Source organism: Podarcis pityusensis, assembly GCF_964106645.2.
Source record: "Podarcis pityusensis genome assembly, chromosome: 2".
In the NCBI taxonomy this organism is placed as follows: domain Eukaryota; kingdom Metazoa; phylum Chordata; class Lepidosauria; order Squamata; family Lacertidae; genus Podarcis; species Podarcis pityusensis.
Genome location: NC_138029.1, coordinates 31589790 through 31612160, shown reverse-complemented (window position 1 = coordinate 31612160; position 22371 = coordinate 31589790). Strand labels below are relative to the sequence as shown.

At 42.4% G+C, this 22371-nt stretch overlaps 1 protein-coding gene across 3 annotated transcripts in view; it reads left to right on the top strand.

The window, feature by feature from the left end:
- PGS1 (phosphatidylglycerophosphate synthase 1) overlaps positions 1-22371 on the top strand; it is a 125292-nt gene that overhangs the window by 75845 nt on the left and 27076 nt on the right. The window contains exon 1 of one of the 3 annotated variants that reach the window (XM_080993833.1): positions 11746-11916. The exons of 1 other annotated variant lie outside the window; for it this stretch is intronic. In XM_080993833.1, coding sequence (XP_080849959.1) covers positions 11774-11916 — 143 coding nt within the window. In that variant the 5' untranslated portion in view covers positions 11746-11773. Of the gene's footprint in view, positions 1-11745; positions 11917-22371 lie in introns of those variants that run through there. One more of the 3 variants, XM_080993832.1, reaches the window with a different exon arrangement.

Sequence of the window (22371 nt, the reverse complement as noted above, 5' to 3'; positions counted from 1 at the left end):
TGTTAACCATGCTGGCACCCTCTTGACCCTTATGGTACCTTTTCTGATCTGAGGTGAATGCCTAAGATTTTGTTTTTAAACATTTCCCAGGCATTTTGGAGTGATCTGACCCTCTTGACCTTCCCTTTCAACTTCCTTTTTACCAATCTCGTCACTGTGGGGGAAGCTTCCTATTTTGAAATCAGATGTGACTGTGTTGGATTTTTTTGGTATTTACGTGTATATTTAATTTAATAGCACTATGGTCACTGCTCCCTACTGGTTTGACAACACTTACATATTGCATCAGGTCCTGGGTGCCACTCAGGATTAAATCCAGGGTTGCCACTCTTCTGGTCGGTTCCATAACCAACTGTTTTGTTCTAGGGCACAATCATTTAGGATATCTAGAAATTGTACCTATTTGTCATGACTGGAACACTTATGTAACCAGTTTATGTGGAGAGTAGTTGAAGTCACCCATTACTACAATATTGCCTCTTTGGGTTGCTTCCTTGATTTCATTTATAATGTGTGCATGTATCTCCACAGAGCAAACACAATCCAGCCTCCCTCTCCTTATTGTGGTTGTTAGTTGTGAGCCATGGCTACTAGTTGTAGATATAGTACTAAAAATACAAATCTGCGTTGTTTTGTTTAATGCAGGGAAAGTCTCCTAGTGGCCATCACTGTTTTCTTGTATGCAAAGGAGTTGGAAGACACATGCAATGAAATTCTCATTGTTCCTTTCTACCTCCCCCCATCATCAATATTCAAATACCACCAGGAAAGGAATGCTCAGCATTAACCTGCAAGAGAGAGAGAGAGAGAGAGAGAGAGAGAGAGAGAGAGTGTCAGCTGGTGTCCTCTTGCCTAGGATATGAGATTTGACATTGGGAATAGGCAATATCTGTATGCTTGACTTTGGCACAGACAGAATGTAGGAGCGGAAGGGAGAGTTTCCCTTGCCCCAGAGCAGCTGCCATAGCAAGCCAGGAATAAACACCAGCAACCAGTTCTGGGAAGTGAGGCTGCTGCTGCTGCAGCTGCTCTGAAATGCAAACAATAAGATGCTGCCCAGAGCCCTTTGTGGAGCTGAAGCAGAATGCAGGAACATGTGAGAGCCAAGCCAGGTATTGGCTGAACGACAAGTGAAAATGATTCATTTCTGCCAATTAATCCTGGCAACAGACTGTGACAACCCAGCCCTGAGGAGATTGAGCCCCATGTGTGGCATACATGAAGTTCTGGCATTAAAAGGAATTTGGGGTGCTGAGTTTCGGGCCTCTCTTGTAGGAGTATTTCTTTGTCATATTTGTGCATCAGTCTTTCTCCAAAATGCTATATGTAGCCTGCAGACCATTCCCAAGTGCCTTTGCATCCAGGCAGGCCTGTGTACAGTGGAATCCCACATATTCCTATGTAGAAATCAGCACCACGGTTTTAGTGGGACTTGCTCCCAAGTGCCAAAGGGCATGTGCCAGAAGAGAACCTCGGTCAGATCTTCAGACTTTTTCTAGCAATGTTAAAGCAGGCCCAGACAGCCGTGGGTAAGTGAGTGGAAGGGAGAAGCTCCTGTGTCAATAGATGTTCCTGCATCAATAAGAGAGAAGGCATTTAACCCTTTCTACCATGACACCTACCTGAATCACAACCTCGCTCTGGGGTGGGGAGATCAGGAAATCCAAACACCCATGTGCTATCTGTTTTGGCCCTTGCCCCTTGCAGTTCACACTGCATGTGCCTGACAGGAAACTTTTGTGCGAGTTAAGAACCGCTCCATCTAGTAGTCTTTGCCTCTACAGCTCCCATTTATGTCAGGCTGGAGTTGTCAACATGGTGCCCTCCAGAAGTTGTTGGACTACAACTCCCATCAGCTCTAGCCAACAAGATAAGTGTCCGTGGATGATGAGAGTTAATAGTTCAATGACGTCTTGAAAGCTTCACATTGGCTACCCCCGATGTAAGGGGTTAGCTTGTATCAGAAGGAAAACTGTTAGCCCTTATTATATCCAGACTGAATGGGCTGCCATGATTAGACTAAGGAATCAAATATCTGATCTGTACATTATAGATTCATTCCCACTCTCCCCTCACCATCCCCATGGCCACAAAAGTTTATGAAATAGAGGCTACTGTGAAGTATATGTGGGTCAGTGATGTCTTAAGAGGATTAACTTCTAGGAAGAGATGTACACGTTTGGCCCTGAGTGATGTGCCCCAAATATCTTGCTGTGGGATAAATAGGTATAAAACCTCACACTCTCAGACTTTTGATTATTTCATGCCTCACACTCAGTTTGCTTCTTTGGGAGCTCAGTCTATTTTTGCATCCTTTTTTGGGTGACTGGTGAAGACAATTGCCATGGTCAGATTTGTATATTAGGCCAGCATCCACTAATCATAATTTCCTCCAGTTCCTTCAGGACCCCTCCCTTCCCAGCTCAGTGCAATTAATTCATACTTCAGTCCCAAACTCAATTATGGGCAAGTTCCATTGATTTTAGTGTATGGGGCATGTTGGCAGCTGAATGCATGTTTGCAGCCAAATCTAGTATCACCCTCATCTTTGTTTATTTCTATGTTGCCTTTCCATAGTGAAACCAATAACAGCAAAAATTATGCATCTCCACAATTAAATCTTCAAAATTAAAGCTTGACCTCCAAGCACTGACTTTTTTCTGAAATTTACTAAACCTAAGAATTTTGGGAGACCTGCCCCCCTACAAACTCAACGCATTTAGGAGGATCTAGCCTCCCTGCCAACTCAAACTCAGTTCCAGAGCAACTGCTTTAAAAGAGAACTTGTGAAAACAAGAGACACTCATGAGTAAGCAGTTGCTCTGGAATTCCCCCCATTCCTCATCCTAACCTCCATGAACCTTTGGACAGCCATTTCATATTACCTAGGAAAGTTGGGGAATGGGAAAGGGCAGGAAGAAAACAGAACAGTAACATGGAAGAGTGGCGGTAGACTATCTGCTTATGAATCCCCATTTTCAGCATTAATGTGAATTTACTGGTTCCTATTGTGGAACCATTCATTCTGGCTTCCTGGTGGTGTAAGCGTTTGGGTGAGGCAGACCACTGCTGTGCTTTCCAATGAGCTACATGTTTTCAGCACTTATTGGCCAGCAAGGTGGAAATGAGGTGTATATGGTACATAAGAGGATTACAGGAGTAAGAATCAGGACCCAAACACTCAGAGAATTAGGAGATTTGGGTGTATATATATTAGTGTTCTGCTCTTTACTTTTCATTTTAGGTTGCATCTGCAGATTAAAAAAAAGATCAAAGCTGGTTTTCAATGTAGATGTTATGTGGCATCCCACCAGGAACCCTGGAAATGGATGTATTTTGAAAGTGCCAACAGAACTGTCTATAACACTGCAGTTCTCAGTGGTCCTTGGGAAGACACAATGGCCTGGTTCTCACATCACATTAAGCCATAGTTAAAACAATGGCTTCATGGGAATGGGCAGAATCTCAGGTACTTTGCTCCTTCCCTGTTCCTGTTTCTGCTACTTTACTCCTCTCCTGTTCCTTAACTCCTCCCCTCTGACTTAATGTTACATGTGACCCTGAGCTTGTGGTTTGTTTCCCTCAACCAAACCATAAGTAGTAAGCCAATACCAAACCATAATTACAATAAAACACTGGTTTCATATCATATGTGAATTGGATTCTAGCAACCCAAGAGTCCTGTGGCAACTTAAACACTAATACATTTATTAAGGCAACAATGTTTGGAAGCTAAACCTTATTTCATCAGACACACTGTTATTGTATAATATTCCAGACCTTGGAACAACTCGGGGCTGAAGAAGATGTAACTGGCAGAGCTAGGAGGATTGGTTTGTGTAAATATGGAAAGAGGAGGTGTCTTCAGTATCAGAAAATACATGCTTTTGAACTGGATATCATCGGCACGATGGAGGGAGGGCCTGAGTTGGGTTTGCAGGTATAGATTGCTAATTCGATGTTATGTTGGATCAGGCAGCTGAAGAGCCATTGCTCAAAAATCACAGTTTAAGCACATGGACTACTGCTATGATGTTTGTCCTGGATAGATCTGATGGCCTAGTGAATTTGGACAGACATTGAGTAGTGAAGCTGCCTGAATGAGGTTTCTTGTCCCACTACTGCCTACATCCAAAGAGAAGTAAGTGGGGGAAAACAAAGCAATACAAGACTCTAGTCTGGAGCACATTTTAGCAATCAGCCATGCCACAGTTTGCTGAGATCTCTTCTGTAGCCGTGTTAAGAAGAGTTGGACATCTCCCGTACTTGAGGATCCAAAGTGGCAGGCAAGAGGCAAACAAAGCTGCTAGCCTTGTGGCAGGAATAAGTTCCTCTTCCAAAAACTCAGCCAGACTTGCGGAAATTTGGAAACCAGTATGTTTATTAGAAAATTTACACAGTCAGCCCCTGGGGAACCAGAATTGAGTCAGTCTCTGTTGGGCAAGACTCATGTCCTGCAGAAGGAGACTTCAGACAATTTACTGTTAAAAGCACAAAAATAAAATTCCACAGGGGCTGATACTCCATTTAGCTCTGCAAAGGACTCAGATTGTTCTCAGGTTCTTGCTGTCATGCAGATGAAGCGGGGGTGGGGGACTGGGTAGATTCTGCAGATGGAACCAAAGGAATACCCAAAGGACAAATATGGGGCGATAGCTTTGATGAAAATGAAGAGCAAAGAAAATGCAACGGCCACATTTGCAGATGTGATTTGCAGCAATTCTTTGGAGAAATATGAAAAGAATGCAGGGTTAGAGATAATCTTCATTTCAGTATTTTCAGAGAAAGTGGTACCTTAAAAACCACAGTGAAATCGGAATTGCATGCACAATGTGGCTGAAATCTCCCCATTCAAATCAATTGCACTCAGTGGTGCAGGATTGTGTCCTAATCCTTTATTTTGAACAAATAGGTGGTCTAGATCATGGGTAGGCAAACTAAGGCCCGGGGGCCAGATCCGGCCCAATCGCCTTCTAAATCCGGCCCGTGGACGGTCCGGGAAACAGCGTGTTTTTACATGAATGGAATGTGTGCTTTTATTTAAAATGCATCTCTGGTTTATTTTTGGGGCATAGGAATTGGTTCTTTTTTTCCCTTTCAAAATATAGTCTGGCCGCCCACAAGGTCAGAGGGTCAGTGGATCGGCCCCCTGCTGAAAAAGTTTGCTGACCCCTGGTCTAGATGGTTATACAGTGGTGCCTCGCAAGACGAAATTAATTCATTCCGTGAATTTTTTCGTCTAGCGAATTTTTCGTCTTGCGAAGCACGAAATCCCATAGGAATGCATTGAAAATCAATTAATGCGTTCCTATGGTCAGAAAAAGTCCAAACAAAGCCAAATTTGGTACAACAAGAGTTTATTAAGTGCTCTTTAAAGTCACACATACTGTAAAGAGCATTTCAAAATTCAAACCCAGAATTTTTTTTTAAAAACAGCAGAGTTGCCCAATGGTCACAGAAAATCATAAAAATGCAGAAAAAAACACACAAGCTTCTAGATTCTTGCAAACCCCTCCCCAACTGTTCCCCCAGCCACCCAGCACACAGAAATTCAAATCCAGATTTTTTAAAAAAAAACAGCAGAGTGGCCCAATGGTAACAGAAAATCATAAAAATGCAGGAAAAAACACACAAGCTTCCAGATTCTTGCAAACCCCTCCCCAACTGTTCCCCCAGCCACCCAGCACACAGAAATTCAAATCCAGAATTTTTTTTTAAAAAAACAGCAGAGTGCCCCAATGGTCACAGAAAATCATAAAAATGCAGAAAAAAAACACACAAGCTTCCAGATTCTTGCAAACCCCTCCCCAACACCAAGTCCTTGAATTCCAAACACCCCAACCCAAAATCCAACCCCCCCAAAAAAAGTTTTAAAAGCTTAACTTACCAAATGGCTGCAAAAGAAGTTTTGGAAAAGCTTCAAAAATCACCAAAGTCTTTAAAAACCTCAAAAAAGGCTACTATGTACACTGCGTTCTATGAGTTGCTCCTCGAAGTCAAGTCGCAACTGTATTAATGGTGTTAAGAAAAAGGAAACAAACTTGCAAGACGTTTTCGTCTTGCGAAGCAAGCCCATAGGGAAATTCGTCTTGCGAAGCAGCTCAAAAAACGGAAAACCCTTTCGTCTAGCGAGTTTTCCGTCTTGCGAGGCATTCGTCTTGCGGGGCACCACTGTATAACTGGAGTATAGCATTGCCCTGCCAATTGCCAGTGCTGATCACCTTTGCTGTGTCTACATGGAGCTCATTGTCTTTGACTATTGGGTTACAAGCGCTATCATTCAATCTCACATGGTTGGCTGCTTGCTTTGTATCGGTGTTGGAAACCTTTTTATCTCCTGACAGTCTCTCAGGAAGGGTGTGAAAGAGCATATTCTTCATATTCAAGGCTGATCAAATCTTTCAAAAAGACCCACAACCCCCCCCCCCCATCTAATACAAATTGGTTGAATGCAAAGGACTTGTTACATCTTCAGAGGACAAGTAATAGGTTTGTAAGTATGCTGACATGGTTGCTGGTCTGTTACTTATCAGACCTTGCAGTGACATTGAATTTTCCCCAATATCAATCAAATCAACAGTTTTAAGACTAAAATGACCTACTTTAATCAATTGCTTTGACCTCCCTTACAACAAAGCACTTAATCTTACACACCAGCAGCATGCAAAATATGTCACAACATGAAAGGTACAGCGACAGAACACCCCAGATCTCAAATCCCCAACTATTTGATCTGGGCTATGCCAAGAGGGAGTCTCGCCTGATTTCATAATTGACTGGCCCTATGACAGAATAGACCTGAAGCACATGTATGTTGCCTGGGGAAAACAGGTTATTAACCTTTGCTTTCCCTTTAGTTAACCTCTTGCCACATCTGAGAGAGAGTTAAGCTGGTTATTTATCTTTTATCTAAAGAAATCTTTTGGTCAAGTTACTTATTAAGCTAAATACATGATCTTGCCTCTTTATAGTCCTATATGGGGTTGAGATTCCTTCTTTTAAAGAAAGTTAACCCAGAATAATTGTATTGGTTTAATAAACCATTAGAGGATCACAAGTCTGATAGGGAAATCCTAAGCAAGTAAATCCTACTGACTTCAGATTGCAGTGTACGAAGGAAAGGTCCTAGCTTTTAAAATACTGTTGTGAGTTTTGGGAGCCCATTAGGTTGTATGATGCCTGAGTCTCTCTTACTAACTGCCTCCAGCAAGGGTTAAAATCTAATGGAGGATCATATTGTTTTTCTTATGTATTTTGTGTTTTTGTATTGTATTTTTATGCTGTGAATTGACCTGAGATCTACGGATGAAGTGCAGTGAACAGATTATAATAATGATAATGATAATAATAGTTGAATTAGCCAGGCAAGGCCCAAGTATCACCCAAGCGGTCCTTAAATCTGACAAAGGAAACTGCTCTATGCTAGAGAGCAAATGGGTCACCTAGCTTGTGGTGAGGAGGAAAACAGCCAGAGTAGAGTTGTGTGTCAGAGCTGGGCTAGAAGCAGGCAGAAAGTGAGAGTCATGCTTGATTTCTGCGGAAATCCAAGGCTGTGGCTATGGGAGAAGCAGTGCCTCTTATACCTCTTTGGGTGTTAATGCTGTGAGCCCCTCCATCATAGGCTCAGGTTGTATATACAGTGGTACCTTGGTTGTCAAACTTAATCCATTCTGGGAGTCTGTTCGACTCCCAAAATGGTTCAAAAACCAAGGTGCGGCTTCCATAATAATAATATAATAATAATTTATTATTTATACCCCGCCCATCTGGCTGGGCTTCCCCAGCCACTCTGGGCGGCTTCCAAAAAAATATTAAAATACTGTACTACATTAAACATTAAAAGCTTCCCTAAACAGGGCTGCCTTCAGATGTCTTTTAAAAGTTGTTGTTCTCTTTGACATCTGGTGGGAGGGCATTCCACAGGGAGGGCACCACCACCAAGAAGGAGCTTCCTGCACTGAATTGGAAGTTGGGGAAGCCGCATCGGATGTTCGGCTTCCGAAAAACATCTGCAAACCAGAACACTCACTTCCGGGTTTGCGGCGTTTCAGAGCTGATTTGTTCGGGAGCTAAGCCGTTTGACTACTAAGGTACCATTGTATATGTAAATAAATCATATATCCTAAAGGCACCACAGTCTCCTCTGCCCCTCATTCCAAGGAAACTGAACTCTGGGTAAGTGCCTGGACCCCCTGGAATCTTGCACTGCTCAGAAATTGGAGAGGACTGCAACAATACACCGGAGAAATAGACTGAACTTTCTTGCACAGTCCTTAGTGGTTCAGTTTGTTGCCTGCAACAGCCACAAGGCCACTGTGGAAAGAGCTCCCCTCAATGTATTTTAGTGCCCAGCAGCTGCCAGATGTGAAAGCCACAATGGGAAAAAATACAAGAAGTTCAACTGTGCTGTGATCTTTTAAAATGAATGCCATTGGTTTTGGTCAAATGCCCATGGGCATACACTAGACAGAGATCTCAGATCTTTTGAGAAGCCAAGAGCATCTGGGAATGGCATGTCTTTCAGACAATTATTTTTGATGGTTTTGCCTTAGGGGTGAATCACAGACATTCTGGCCATTACAGCCCTAAGGCAGGATTTCCTGTCTTTCTTGGATCAAACAGGAGGCACAGACACCATAGCAATGAGTTCAGAAGCTGAGTGTGGCGAGTGGAGCAAGATCTGGTTTCAGCGCCTTGACTTGTGCACTAAGAAAATTCCCTGCTCTCCTAATTTATTTGAGAAGTTATTTGGAGATAAGTACATTGCAAATATAGTTGCCAGGCACTGTGGATGAGACCCCCTCCCTTTCTGAAAGTAAAAGGTTTTCTGTTGCTTTATGCTGGGAAGGCAGCTGGGGTTCTGTAAATAACTACTGAACCTTTTTCAAGATAAATAGAAATTCAAGCTGCCATGAAGTACAAAAATATTTCAGTGTGTCCTTATATGGAGTTAAGCAATCATTTTTCCATCTCACACATGTAATTCTATATGGTGATCCTGAGCTCACTCTTAACACAATGGAACTTAACATTTTAGGAAGCATGCATAGGGTTAGAGTGACTTTTGGTTATGCAAGAATATTAATTAGTTTTAGCCTATTCCCAAGGCAACTTAAGTGTTTCCTTATTTGGTAGCACTAACAGGTGAAGTTCCATTGAGACTTACACCCCCATTTCCCCCTGGTTTCTCTTGCACTGAACACATTGTGCTGGGAAAAATGTTGTATCTTGACCACAACTTCCTTACATTGTTTCTTGTAGTGCACCATTGTTCATCTTAGCATCTAGCACTGCTAGTATGCACTGCTTATCTTAGGATATTGCTCTTCTGGCAAGAACCTATTGAGTTACATTTACATGCTGAGGGCTCTATCTGATCACAGCAGGGATTTTGTCTGGTAAGCAAACTAATTATGAAAAAGCAAGTCGCTTGATTTACAATTTAGTCTCTATAGCAGGGGTGGCAAACCTTTGGCCTTCCAGATGTTGCTGAACTATGTTTTTCATCAACCCCAGCTGGCGTAGCCAATAGGAAGTAAAGGTTTCTTACTCCTGACGTATTTTATTATTATTTATTAAATGTGTGTACTGCCCTTCATCTGTAGATGTCAGGGTGGTTCATATAGCATTTTCATCAAGGGAAGGCAAACAATATAAGTTCTAGTGAGGGTATTACACATTTGAATAACTAGCAAGAAAAAGTATCAGAAACCTGCAGAAGGGCCCTTGTTACCGTTTCCTTCAAAATGCACCTTCTCTATGCTATTATCACTTCACTGGATTTGCCAAATCAACAGGGGGAAAATGGCTTAGTTTGCTTCTACCCCTTAACAGAACTGTGGCAGCAGCAGATTAGCTCAAATTACTGTGAAAACAGCAGCTACAGCGTAGTCCAAAACAATGGCAACTGTACCAAGAGATTCTGCCTGTGTCTAACAGGCTCCATTTCCTTTAGAAACAGGTAGGTTTTCTGGACTGTGATACAATAATCCTACCCTGATTTCACTCCTAACATTTAATGCCAACCTGTCCTGACCTGAACCTAATTATTTGCTATTGAGTAATCCTCCCTCCATTACTTTCAGTTCTATTAATTCTGTCTAACATTTGGAAGCATGCACATACTTTTAAAGACACAACACACAAACTGTTCTTTTAAGGTGGTGATGCTATGCACAGTTACTTGGGAGTAAGCACAACGGAATTCGGTGGGAATGACCAAATGTACAGGATCGGGTCATACATGTGATCAGAAAACTGCTTGAGTTTGGTTTCTTTTTTCTAATGCACATGAATAGTAGTCAGAACATGTTAGAACAAGTATGTTACATCTGCAGAAAGAAACAAAAATACAAGGAAAATACACAAAGCAGAACCAGTATTTTTTTTTTATGATAACCTGCCTTTTTCCCTGTGCAGGACCAGAGGTAGGTCACAGCATAAATGAAAACATACAACTAAAAATACACAAATATAAAAATAAAGAACTATCACTATTAAAAACAATAGTAAAAACACTCAAAACCATTAAAAAGTGCACATGTGCACACACAAAACACCACCACCCACCCTTAGAAGACCCAGTCGCAACAGCCAGTTAATGGCCAAAGGCCTGTTGGAACAGGTCTGCCTGTTGATGAAAGGAAAGCAGAAAGAGGAACAACCCAGCGTCCTGCTGAAGGGAGTTCCACAGTCTGTGAGCAGCCACCAGGAAGGCCTTTTTGTCATCACCAAATCTACCTATGTAGGTGGCAGGACTGAAAGAAAGGCCTCCTGAGGAGATTTTAAAGCCCACCCTGGCTCATATACAGTACTTCAGATAACTGCAAAAATAAATACAACCCCAAAGAAAGCAAACTGTGCAGTATTATATAAATACTCCGTCAAAGCATAATACAAACTAATAAACATTTCAACAGTCAGCTGGAAATTCTTTTACTTTTTTTTTTTAGAAACAAAACAGCAGGAAAAAACACTTTTGAAACTGATGAAGCCAGCTGAGCAAACTTCCATGTCTGATGAGCATGAGTTTGGTGAACTTTTTTTTAGTTTGTTACATGTTGCAAAAGACTCCTGTCCATTTGTTTTCTGCGGATAAATTCACATGTGATGTGGGGATGCACAGATGACCGTAGCAGCTGCTTGCAGGGTGGCGGAAGGCATGATATATCTCGTGAGCTTTGCGGTCAGGGAAGACAGTGGTCGCTGCACAAGGGTTTCCAATTCAGGCGCCTGGCGAGTACAGCGCTCGCACGAGGATTTTAAGTTACAGGGATTTAGCCGGTTACAATCCCGTGTACTCGGGGAGTAGGGAAAATTTGCAAGCGTATACGCTTACAGCACACTTTTTTGGAGGCGAGGTCTACTAAGGTCAGTGGGACTTATGAGCCCTTGCTTTCACGTTAGCCAGTACAGAACTGCAGCCTTTGGATAAACACCATCTAGAATTATTGTTGTTATTATTATTATTATTATTATTATTATTATTATTATTCTGTGGCTTTGCGAACAAGACCACGGCGCCGGAAGTGGTGCACTACAAAGCGGAAGAGTGCCGAGGGGGGGTGGTCTTGAGACCTTCCTAGTCTGTATTTTTCCTAAAATCCCACCCTATCTGCCCTCAGGTGCCGGGGGAAAGTTGCGCCCCCCGTCCCCTTGGCAACGGCGGTGGACTTTCGCAGAGAGGAAGCGGCCTCCCAGCTCTATGACAGGAAGCGGAAGTGGTAGAGGGTCTGCGGAGCGCTCACCCGGAAGCGGAAGCAGTCGGGTTTCCATGGCGGCGGCTGTGGTGGCTGAGGCTCCCGTGCTATGGCGGCGGCTGCTAGATTATTTGCCCCGGGGGAGACCTGCCTTGGCTGCTCTGTTCGGCCGGCTGTCGGACCGCCTGACCCGGGGCCGGGAGCGCCGCGCACGCAGGTGAGGGAGGGTGGCCGGCAGGCCGGTTTTTCACCTGCGGCGGCTCCTGCATTTTTTTCCAGGGAGGGCTCGCGCTTAAGAGATTCAGAGACTATCTTGGGCTGGGCGCCTTCCTAGTGGAAAGTAACTGTCGCTAAGGTTGTGTCGGCGTCGTGTTTAAGTGCATGTTGGCGTGTGTGGGAGGGGGAGACTGAATGATAGGGGCGGGACGGGATAGTCCTTGAGAGTAAAGTCTGGGGTACCCTGTAAAGTGGGTATGGGGAGGGCCAGTTGTAGTACCTGCGTGTATTTCTGTAGGAAGGGAGAAAAGAATAAGGTACTGTCGGCCAAAGAGAAGCTCGTCGGCGTATACAGTGGTACCTCTGGTTAAGAACTTAATTCGTTCTGGAGGTCTGTTCTTAACCTGAAACTGTTCTTAACCTGAAGCACCATTTTAGCTAATGGGGCCTCCTGCTGCTGCTGCACCACCGGAGCACGATTTCTGTTCTCAACCTGAAGCAAAGTTCTTAACCTGAGGTACTATTTCTGGATTAGCGGAGTCTGTAACCTGAAGCGTATGTAACCCAAGGTACCACTGTATTTTTATTTGGTGGAAATGTGTACTCCTGCTGTACTTAGAGATTTGCAGCGTGGCTAGCAGTAAACGCAACAAAGCAATCAGAGCAACTTAAGAGGAGCAGAAGGTAAAAACTACAGCATTCCAAAAACCCTAGGGGACGATTTAAAGCCTGGTTCAGCTAATGTTTAAAAAATGGATTGAGCTGGAGGTCTTTTTAACTCATGGTTCTCCTGCAGTCCTCAAAATGGAAGCTCTTGTGTTCATGCCAAGTGGAGCCTTTTCGCATCAGATGGCAACATTTGTGCTGCAGATAGGAGTTGCAGTAGTGTTGCGCTAGTGTTTCCAACAGCAAATGCATAAAATGTACGGAACATATGTGCATCTTTAACTAAGAGTGTCTGGGAACCCTAATTAGACTGTAGTTTCTTGATGTGTGTGTGTGTGCGTTTGCTGTAAGAAGCACAGGTGTGCACACAGCACTTTTTCATGTAAAGGTTTGCAGCTGTTATCAACTCTTCCTGCCCCCCCCAGCATGGGGCTAAAAGGATAACTTTGGAATTCAGGTGATTGTGTTTGAAGCATCTTGTGATAAGGCTACAGTTTCAGCACTTCAGTATAAATTAGTTTCCTTTTGCTAAAATTCAGGAAGCTTCCAGACCAAATTCAGGAAGCTTCCAGACCATTGCTGGACCATTCCAGACCAGGAAGCGGAGAAGGGGCTGGTGGATGCTGCAGCGATGGCGGTGGCTTCTTGGTGCTGAGCGAGGAAAGGCCATGCCGAGCAGGAATGTCGCTGCTGCTCCCTGGCTCTGGGCCCCTCTGCCACCAGCATCTCAGCATCAATGCCCCCCATCTCTGCTTCCACCTTTAGCCCAGATCCTTGAGGACTGGCATCATGTTCTGGAGGACGGCACCTCAGGAAGGGCTGGTGGGGGTGGAAGAGGGAGCCTCTTCCTTACCCAAAACCCTGGGGAGCCGCTGCTGGTCCGCGTCGGCAACAGTGCTTTCGGTGGAGCTGCCGGGCCGACTCGTGAGGAGGTCCCCAAAGGCAGCGCACCTCAGGGGAGAAGGAGGCCGAAGGCGCACCGATAATCTCCACTCCTTGGGGAGGGAGGCATGCGCAAAGCGAAAGGAAACTCAACCTGGATTGGGCTCGCCGCCATGGACTCCCCTCCCTGCACCCTCCCATCTCTATCCACCACAGGATCCTAAGAACAAGTGACGCCCCCCCCCCCGCCCGGATAAACACCCTCGCCGCCGCACATCCCTCTCCCAAGTCCCAACAGGGGTCTCCAAACTGCGCTTTGGCGCATGGCAGCTGGCATCTCTTGTTCCTCTCTCTCTCTCTCCCTCCGTCTTCTAACCCGGAAGCATCAATGGCCCCCTGCAGCATCAACAGCCCCCTTCTCCGCTTCCTGGTGCTGAGCGAGGGAAGGCCGTGCTGAAAAGGAATGTCACTGCCTCTCCCCAGCCCTCATTTCTGGGTTAGAAGTGTTCGTATTCCAAGTAGTTCGTTAACTAGGCTGTTCGTAGACCAGGGTACCACTGTATTTGATTGGGAGGTCTTGTGCAATAAATTGACATCCAGAAAAAATCATATCCTTGTGATAAGAAATGTGATGAGGAAATGCAATGGGTGAGATAAAACTTGTCGGACCTCCCTGCTAGCAAGTCAGAATGAATGCTTAATAAGCAGGTAGTCTGGAGAAGACTGCATTGCCTCCTTGAATTATGTACTGTATTATGTTTGTGAGAAACATGATATACATCATTGGTGCATGAATGTTTTGAAATCCTGGCATGTGTCTGGACATGTTTTCATTATGTGTATGACTGGGGAACGTGCCACTTGCTCATACTTTACTGCTTTGCTTAATACATTGTCTTCATGAAATTAACCATCATGGGCATACTGTTGAAACTGTACAGAGTAAAGAGGAGTAAAATTCATGCAATCTGCTTTTTAAAAAGATCCCGTGTACCTCACCAGACATTCTTTCTTTTCGTGAATTTGGTATTAACAGCCTTACATGTTTCATTCTTTTGTGGAAACGCTACAGAAACCAAGATTTTTCCTGTACTAAAGCTGTTTACTTTGAATGTGATGCTTCTTGGAAATAGCATTCCGTGATTCCTAAAAGCTCAGGAGTTTATTGTTGGCTTAATTCTTTTCCCTGTATGGTAATTTTTGTTCTTGTTCAAGCTTCTCCAGATCTTCCTCATCCAAGGACTAGGTTACCTCTTTTTGCATATAATGTGATGATTTGGTAAAATGCGCTTTCTATTTGAAAAGCTTTTATTATGAACAAACTTGTTATACAGCTGTGAAAGATTCTGACATTTACAAAGAGTTTCCTTTTATTGAATCAGACTATTGATGCATCAAGCCTAGGGGGCAGTAACCTTTCTCAGCCGTGGGCTGGTCCACCGTCCCTCAGACAATGTGGTAGGCTGGACTATATTTTGAAAAAATAAGTAAATGAATGAATTCCTATGCCCCACAAATAACCCAGAGATGCATTTTAAATACCGTATTTTTTGCTCTATAAGACTCACTTTTTCCCTCCTAAAAAGTAAGGGGAAATGTCTGTGCGTCTTATGGAGCGAATGCAGCCTGCGCAGCTATCCCAGAAGCCAGAACAGCAAGAGGGATTGCTGCTTTCACTGCGCAGTGATCCCTCTTGCTGTTCTGGCTTCTGAGATTCAGAATATTTTTTTCTTGTTTTCCTCCTCCAAAAACTAGGTGCGTCTTATGGTCTGGTGCGTCTTATAGAGCGAAAAATACGGTAAAAGGACACATTCTACTCATGTAAAAACACGCTGATTCCCGGACCGTACGTGGGCCAGATTTAGAAGGCGGTTGGGCTTCATCCGGCCCATGGGCCTTAGGTTGCCTACCCCTGATCTAGCCCAACATCCATTTTGATATTGTAGCACTTGGCAAGCTGCCTATCACACTTGAATTGACTTGGAAATAAGTGAAGCTATATTTTTCTGCCCCCATTGGGAAATGGTTTGGCGTATTTCTGATATCACCAAATACTCTTCTGCCACTCTCTCTTCTCTCCCTCCTCAACTAGCCAATGCTGTGGTGCTGGTGGCAAGCTGGGAAGAAACAGCAAGAATAGCATTTCCTTGCTGTTTCAGCTCTCCAGATTTGTAGTTTTCTCAATAAACTACTGATACTGTGGTAGCCTTTGGGAAAACTACCTTTGCCACAGGTAATTTTGCCTGGTGAAAGAAGAAGGGAATAACTTCTGCTTGTAACTTGAGCATCAGCTGTGGGGTTTAGATGGGGAATGGCTGGGTAGTAGACTAGGACATTGTCTCTGGGTTGGAGTATAGTTTGAACTTGAGGAGGGTTTAAGGGTAAAAATATACTCCTTGTATTTGAGGCAAGCACTGTGAGCCTCAGCGACTCATATTTCCAAGTTTCAGGATCTTGGTAATGTCTCTGACTACAGACACATGCTTTGAATAGCGCATGGAGCTGGGAGGTGTCTCTGCTTATTGGCAAAAAAGGGTTTAGCAGTAATACAAGGTGTGAGTGGCTGATTTACCATCTTCTGGCTATGACAAAGGTCCGTCAGTAAGGGCTGAAAGATTGTGTGAGGTGTGGTTGGAGGGAGATTTAAGGCGGGGGCTACAGTGTGTGTGTGAGACTGGCTACATAGAACTACTGGTTTTGATTTATAATTGTATATAACTATATTGTCATCAAATCCTTATAACCTTTTTTTTTTGAAAGTTAATAAATATTTAATAAAAAAGAAGTGATTTTTGAGATTGATTGGCATTAGTTTCAGAGTTGGGCTGCAAAATTAAACCTTGCTCCTGCATGTAAGTAGCCATGTTTATTTGACTTTTCTTGATCAATGAATCCAGTGCTTATTTTGCTCATTTTTGACATATTAGCGTTGCAACTATATTTATGTCCCAAGGCAGCTTATTCTCCACTTGTTTTATGATTTTCTTTTTGTACTGCAATCTTTTTTATGTCAGCTATTTGGAAAGGTCCCCTTGGGCTTTCTGCTGTTTCTGTAGCCATCTGGCAGCAGGCCTTTTATTTTCTTCGTAAACCTTAAAAATGCAAAAGTGAAGGACTGGAGAAGCACAGCTGGAGTGCTCATTTGGTTGTTAGGTTACTGCGGAAGTTTGGCTGCTTTTTTTGTTTCTGTGCAAAAGCATATATAAATAATAAAAATATAGTAATGCTCTCAAACTTCACATAACTGTCAGCTGCAGATGTAATGGGTTCAGTGTGAAATAATGAATTTGGTGCTGTGACATAACTTCTCTCAAGAATTTACTTTGGAAGAATGAGACATGATTTGTTTTTAGAATGTTTTTAGAATGTTGGATTATTTGATTGTTGGATTATTTGATTGTTGTTAGCCACCCTGAGCCCAGCTTTGGCTGAGGAGGGCGGGATATAAATAAAATTTATTTTTATTATTATTATTATTATTATTATTATTGGCATGTTCATTACTATCAACCCACTCTTCACTCATTTACTTAACAATATACCAGAAACTTAACGTTTATCTGTTTCAGAGAGTTTGGGGCAACCAAAATAGTAATGCTTGTGAATCAACGTTTTCTCTGTTTTGCATCTCTGGTATCAGTTGCTCTCTTTCATATGTCAAATTTACTAGCATCCTGTAACTAACTAGAAACAGTTTCCCCTGATCTGCGGCTAAATTCAACTCTGGATTTCTCTTACATGTTCATTTTCAGATAAAATCAGTGCTTTTTTTCTGGGGGGGGGGATGCAGGGGTACGCGTATACCTAAACATCTTTATACTTTTGTCCATTTACTGTATTTATTTCCCCCGATTTGGACTATAAAATGCTGATTTTCTTGAGAAAATGAGAGTACCCCTAAACATTTTTTAAACAAAAGCACAGGGTAAGATGATACATAACATATAGTACATAATAGATCCTAAGGAATGTCAAGGCTATTTGCCCTTTTCAAGAACTATGGAAGGCAATAAGAAGTAGTATGGAGGAGATTGTAACTAGTGTGCTTTTTCTTGTTAGAACCTCCCCCCCCAGCCTATTGTAATTTGCAGAATTCCTGAAAAGAGCTTATATAGTTATATAGTTGCTCCAAACATGGGTTATCAAATTGATAAGGTTAATAATATGTGATTAACATATATTTGTGAGAGAATATATTCTGTGGGAGTGATATGCTACTGTTTTTTACTGGTTAATGGAGGAAACAGCAGGCTAGGGCATCTCATTTGGCCATGAGACAATGACTTACCTACATTGCAGCAGCCTTTGGCTATAAGCACTAAACTTGACTGACTGACTATGACATAGGGTCACACTAGGTGTGAAAACTTCCACAGAGCTTTTCATTAAGGGTGATTTGCAATAACAGGATGCTATAATGGAGCCATGTGTGTTTTTGGTGCCTGGCTCCTATTTTCAGGAATTCTCTCAGAACTAATGTTATATATTTTGTCAACTACATTTTTTAGAATTGCTCGTCAGACATTTTGTTTGTCCCCCCCCCCAACACTCCCCAAGTCTTAGAGCTTGAGTTTTGATCGCTAAACACCATTTACCGTATTTTTCAGTGTGGTAAACCCATACCCATTTTCATATGTCCACTAGGTGCACTCATTTATATCTTTGAAACAGTTGCCTTTAGTTTTGCTGTTCCAGAATGACCACCTTAAAGTCAGTTACAGAGTGTCCTGAGGAAAATTGCCATCTGAAATAAATCAGTGTGAGAACATTTCAGCCTCCCAGGACATTCTGTAACTGACTTTAAAAGTGTCCATTCTAGAACATAGGTACTTCAAAGGAAGAACGCAGCTTGAAACAAGTGAAACTGTTGAGTTGCAATTCATCAATAAGTTCAATGCCGTTGCTTGTTTGTTAAAATGAAACAAAGAATTTTTATCACAATACATATCCATTTGTTGGATATCTGTCCTGTCTATGACTGATTCTTGCTCATGGTTCTCTGCCTAGAGGTGTTAATATAGTAGTCCAAGCAATTATCAGCAATCTGCTCTTGCAGAGTATAAAATATGTTTCTGTGTAACATATATTTAAGCTCTAATTGTCACTGTAATTTTTGCACCTTGTTGCCATTCAACTCTCACTTAATAATCTCCTTTAGATACTGTAACTGCCAACTAAGACTTCATGCATCTGATGAAGTGAGCTTGGGTCCCTGAAAGCTTGTGCTTTGATAAAAAGTGATAAAATTTGATAAAGAATCTTTAATTGTTTTTATGTGTAATGATCGGTATAAAACAGCAGTGGTTGTCTGTGCAACATTTGGCCCACGTTCTGATAATTAATTTTATTAGATTTATATCCTACCCTGCCTCCCAAAGAAGCCCAGAATAGTTTGCAAAGATTTCAAAGAGCAGGTGATGAAACTGACGAGACTTTGGAGCGCATTCCTGAAATTGAACTCTCTCATTATCATGAATTCCCTTTCCCACGATGAAGTGACTGGAGACTAGTTGCAGAGACGAGTGAGGGCAATGTTGTGTCACTGTGACATACCCTCCCATGGGCCATTTTTGCACAGTTACTGGAACTCTGTGTTACTTAGCCTAAGGCTGCATTCAAAATCCCGTCACAGTAATTAAAAATCCCGTAACAATAGAGAGAATTAGTAAGCATCCAACTTACTGTTTCATAATTAGGAAGGCTAGCATTATCTGTTGATGGTAAATAGAGAACAAAAATAACAGTAGATACACGTGGATGAGATGCCCATCATGTCACATGAAACAGTAAAGCAATGTTTCACAAACTTGGGTCTCCAGCAGTTGTTTGAACTACAACTCTGATCATCCCTAGCTAGCAGGACCAATGGTCAGGGATGATGGGAATTGTAGTCCAACAACAGCTGAAGACCCAAGTTAGAGAAACATGGTTGTGAAGGTGAACACAAGGAGGAAATATAACAACACAACAAAATATCAGACATGAAAAACTTCCCGATACAGGACTGCCTTCAGATAATTGTTTATCTCTCTGACATCTGATGGCAGGGCATTCCACAGTGCTGGGCGGCCTTCTGTCTGGTTTCCTGTAACCTCCAGTGAGGGAACCAGCAAAAGAATGTGGAGACGCTCCTTCAGGTATATGGAGATGAAACTGTAGTGGATGCCAATCCACACTTTATGAGTATCACATGGATATGGCCATTTAAACATGGTAACACTACCTGGAATGTGCTTTCCTACATGTGATTTTTTTGCCCGTGGGTTAGCAACAGATTTCTTCCTTCTGTTGGAAGCCATCCAGAGTGGCTGGGGCAACTCAGTCAGATGGGCAGGGTACAATTAATAAATTATTTTATGTTATAAGTAATCAAGGCTTGGTATTTTTAAAAATTGCATGCTATGCTATTCCTGTAATCCAGCAACTGTACCCATTTGAAGTTCATTAAGGTTCATCTTTTGACTCAGTAAACATCGACTACAAAGAAGCTAAGGATGGAATTCAAAACTGTGCTATGTTCAATGTTCCGTTGGCATAATCATATCAATTTGTCAGATGGAACGATTCAACCCACCCCCTTTGTTCTGGGGGATCTCTTGCCCTGAGCCAATTTTGGAGGGGGGAGGGAGGAGAAAGCTCTGTTGTTTAAGCAGAAGACCATGCTTCTGCTGATAGGGTTCATTATGTGAATCCTACCTTAAGTTCCTGTCCTTCATTTTACTAGCAGTAAGAAAGCAAATCTATGTGGAACATCCATGTATAAATAAGAGTGCATACAGCTTGTATGCTGATTTAAAGCTACAAAAACAACTGAAATCTCAAGGAAAATATTAACCTCTTCCTGCTGATTATTGCTGCTTTGCTCAGGTGGCAGGGTCAGGAGAAACAAATTTCTGCCGGTGTTTTCACATAAAGCAGGTGCTTTTTGTCCAGGGTATTGAATTACAGAACTTTCCCAGAATTCACATAGCAAGCAAAGACTGTAGATGTTTGCTTTGGAGATGCAGCATTAAATGCTGCAAGCATTTATATGCTGGTCTCCAGCCCCAAGGGTTCCCATGGTGTCTAACAATTAAAACAATAATGCACATATGCCAGACATGAAAGAGATTCTCGGAAATAAAGTCACAGTCTTTTGTACAATTGCCCCTTCTCAAGAGACTAAACTTGTCAGCATAAAATTTAGATGGTGAAGAAGAAAAAAGAGAAGATTGAATTTTCTTTGATTGCCCATGAAATGCACCAGCGTTTCATCATGTTTTCATTTGTAATAGTTTTTTGAATCAGTGTAATGCTTTAGCATCTTCAAGATTCAGTCAAACTTTTCTAATTAGTATTGTGGTCTAGAGGCTTGACTGTGGAATTTGGAAATCCTGGGCCAAATGCAAAATGCTGCAGTGTGTTATCCTCCATTTCAGCAGCATAATGGGAACAGCGGCTTAACTTGCCAGGTTCCTTAGAGGACAAAACATAATGTGTGCATGGTACAAAATGCTTTGCAAACAATGAACAAGTTCCTGTTTTTTTTAGCATATGAGAAGGAAAGCTTCTGAATAGCATTTGTTTATGGTGAGTCTTGCATTATCTGGGAAAAACTACTTGCTGCTTGGGTTACAGGAAGTATGTTGGATTAGCATAATTTCTTTGTTTTCTCAGCAGATGTTCTTAGACTAGTTTTTCTCTTCACGCCAGCTCATCTGTGTACAGTAAAGCATACTGTACTCAAAACAAATCTTTTCTTTTTAAAATATATATTCCTAAACGATTAACAATGATTTCTCTGTTGGAAAACGTCCTCTCTTGGCCCCTCTCCCAAACCTTTGGATGGCTCCCAAGTAATTATTTTGTTGCCAATTTCCATAAATAATCAATAGCTAGAAAAGTGGTTGGATAGATTAAATGTGGTCTGTTGAGCAAGGAGGCCCAGGAGGCCTTGAAATCTGTACAGCATATCTGCAGAATCTGTATCTCTAACACAGTTTCCAGTGGCTTTCATGGGAATAAGTAAATGTCTTGTCCTCCTGGTTGTGTGGAGAAAATACAAAATGGTTGAGTATTGCACAGGTGTGGGTATAGACTTCTTAACCCCAGGTAGCTCTTTTACCCCAGCCTTCTCTCTCTCTCTCTCTCTCTCTCTCTCTCTCTCTCTCTCTCTCTGTAAATAATCAAATTAAATATACAGTACCTTATTTGCTTTCTAACACTGTTCTTAACACCATAAAGGTAAAGGGACCCCTGACCATTAGGTCCAGTCATGACCGACTCTGGGGTTGCGGCGCTCATCTCGCTTTATTGGCCGAGGGAGCCGGCGTGCAGCTTCCGGGTCATGTGGCCAGCATGACTAAGCCGCTTCTGGCAAACCAGAGCAGCGCATGGAAACGCTGTTTACCTTCCCGCCGGAGCGGTACTTATTTATCTACTTGCACTTTGACGTGCTTTCTAATTGCTAGGTTGGCAGGAGCAGGGACCGAGCAACGGGAGCTCACCCCGTTGCGGGGATTCAAACTGCCAACATTCTGATCAGCAAGTCCTAGCACCACCCCGTCCCTATCTTAACACCATATGAAAGCTTTATTTTGCAACCAAGTTAAAGTATTTGAATTAAAGTAATTTATTAAAATGTGTACAATTTAGTCTGAAAAGGTTTGCATTTCATCACAGAATTCTAGGTTGTATTGTCTATAGCCATGTTATGCCCCCCTAGACACAAGGATATGGCAATATAGAATTTTAGGTTATATGCATCTCCTTGTCTTCAGGGGGATAAAATTGATACATGGGTTAAACATATTTACCTCTGAGAATCATGTTACTGCTGTTCTTCACTTTTAAGGAAGTTTAATGTAGCTTTAATTGAATGGTTGTAATTTATGCAAGTTTGTACACTACGTTAAAGGGGGCAGTTTTC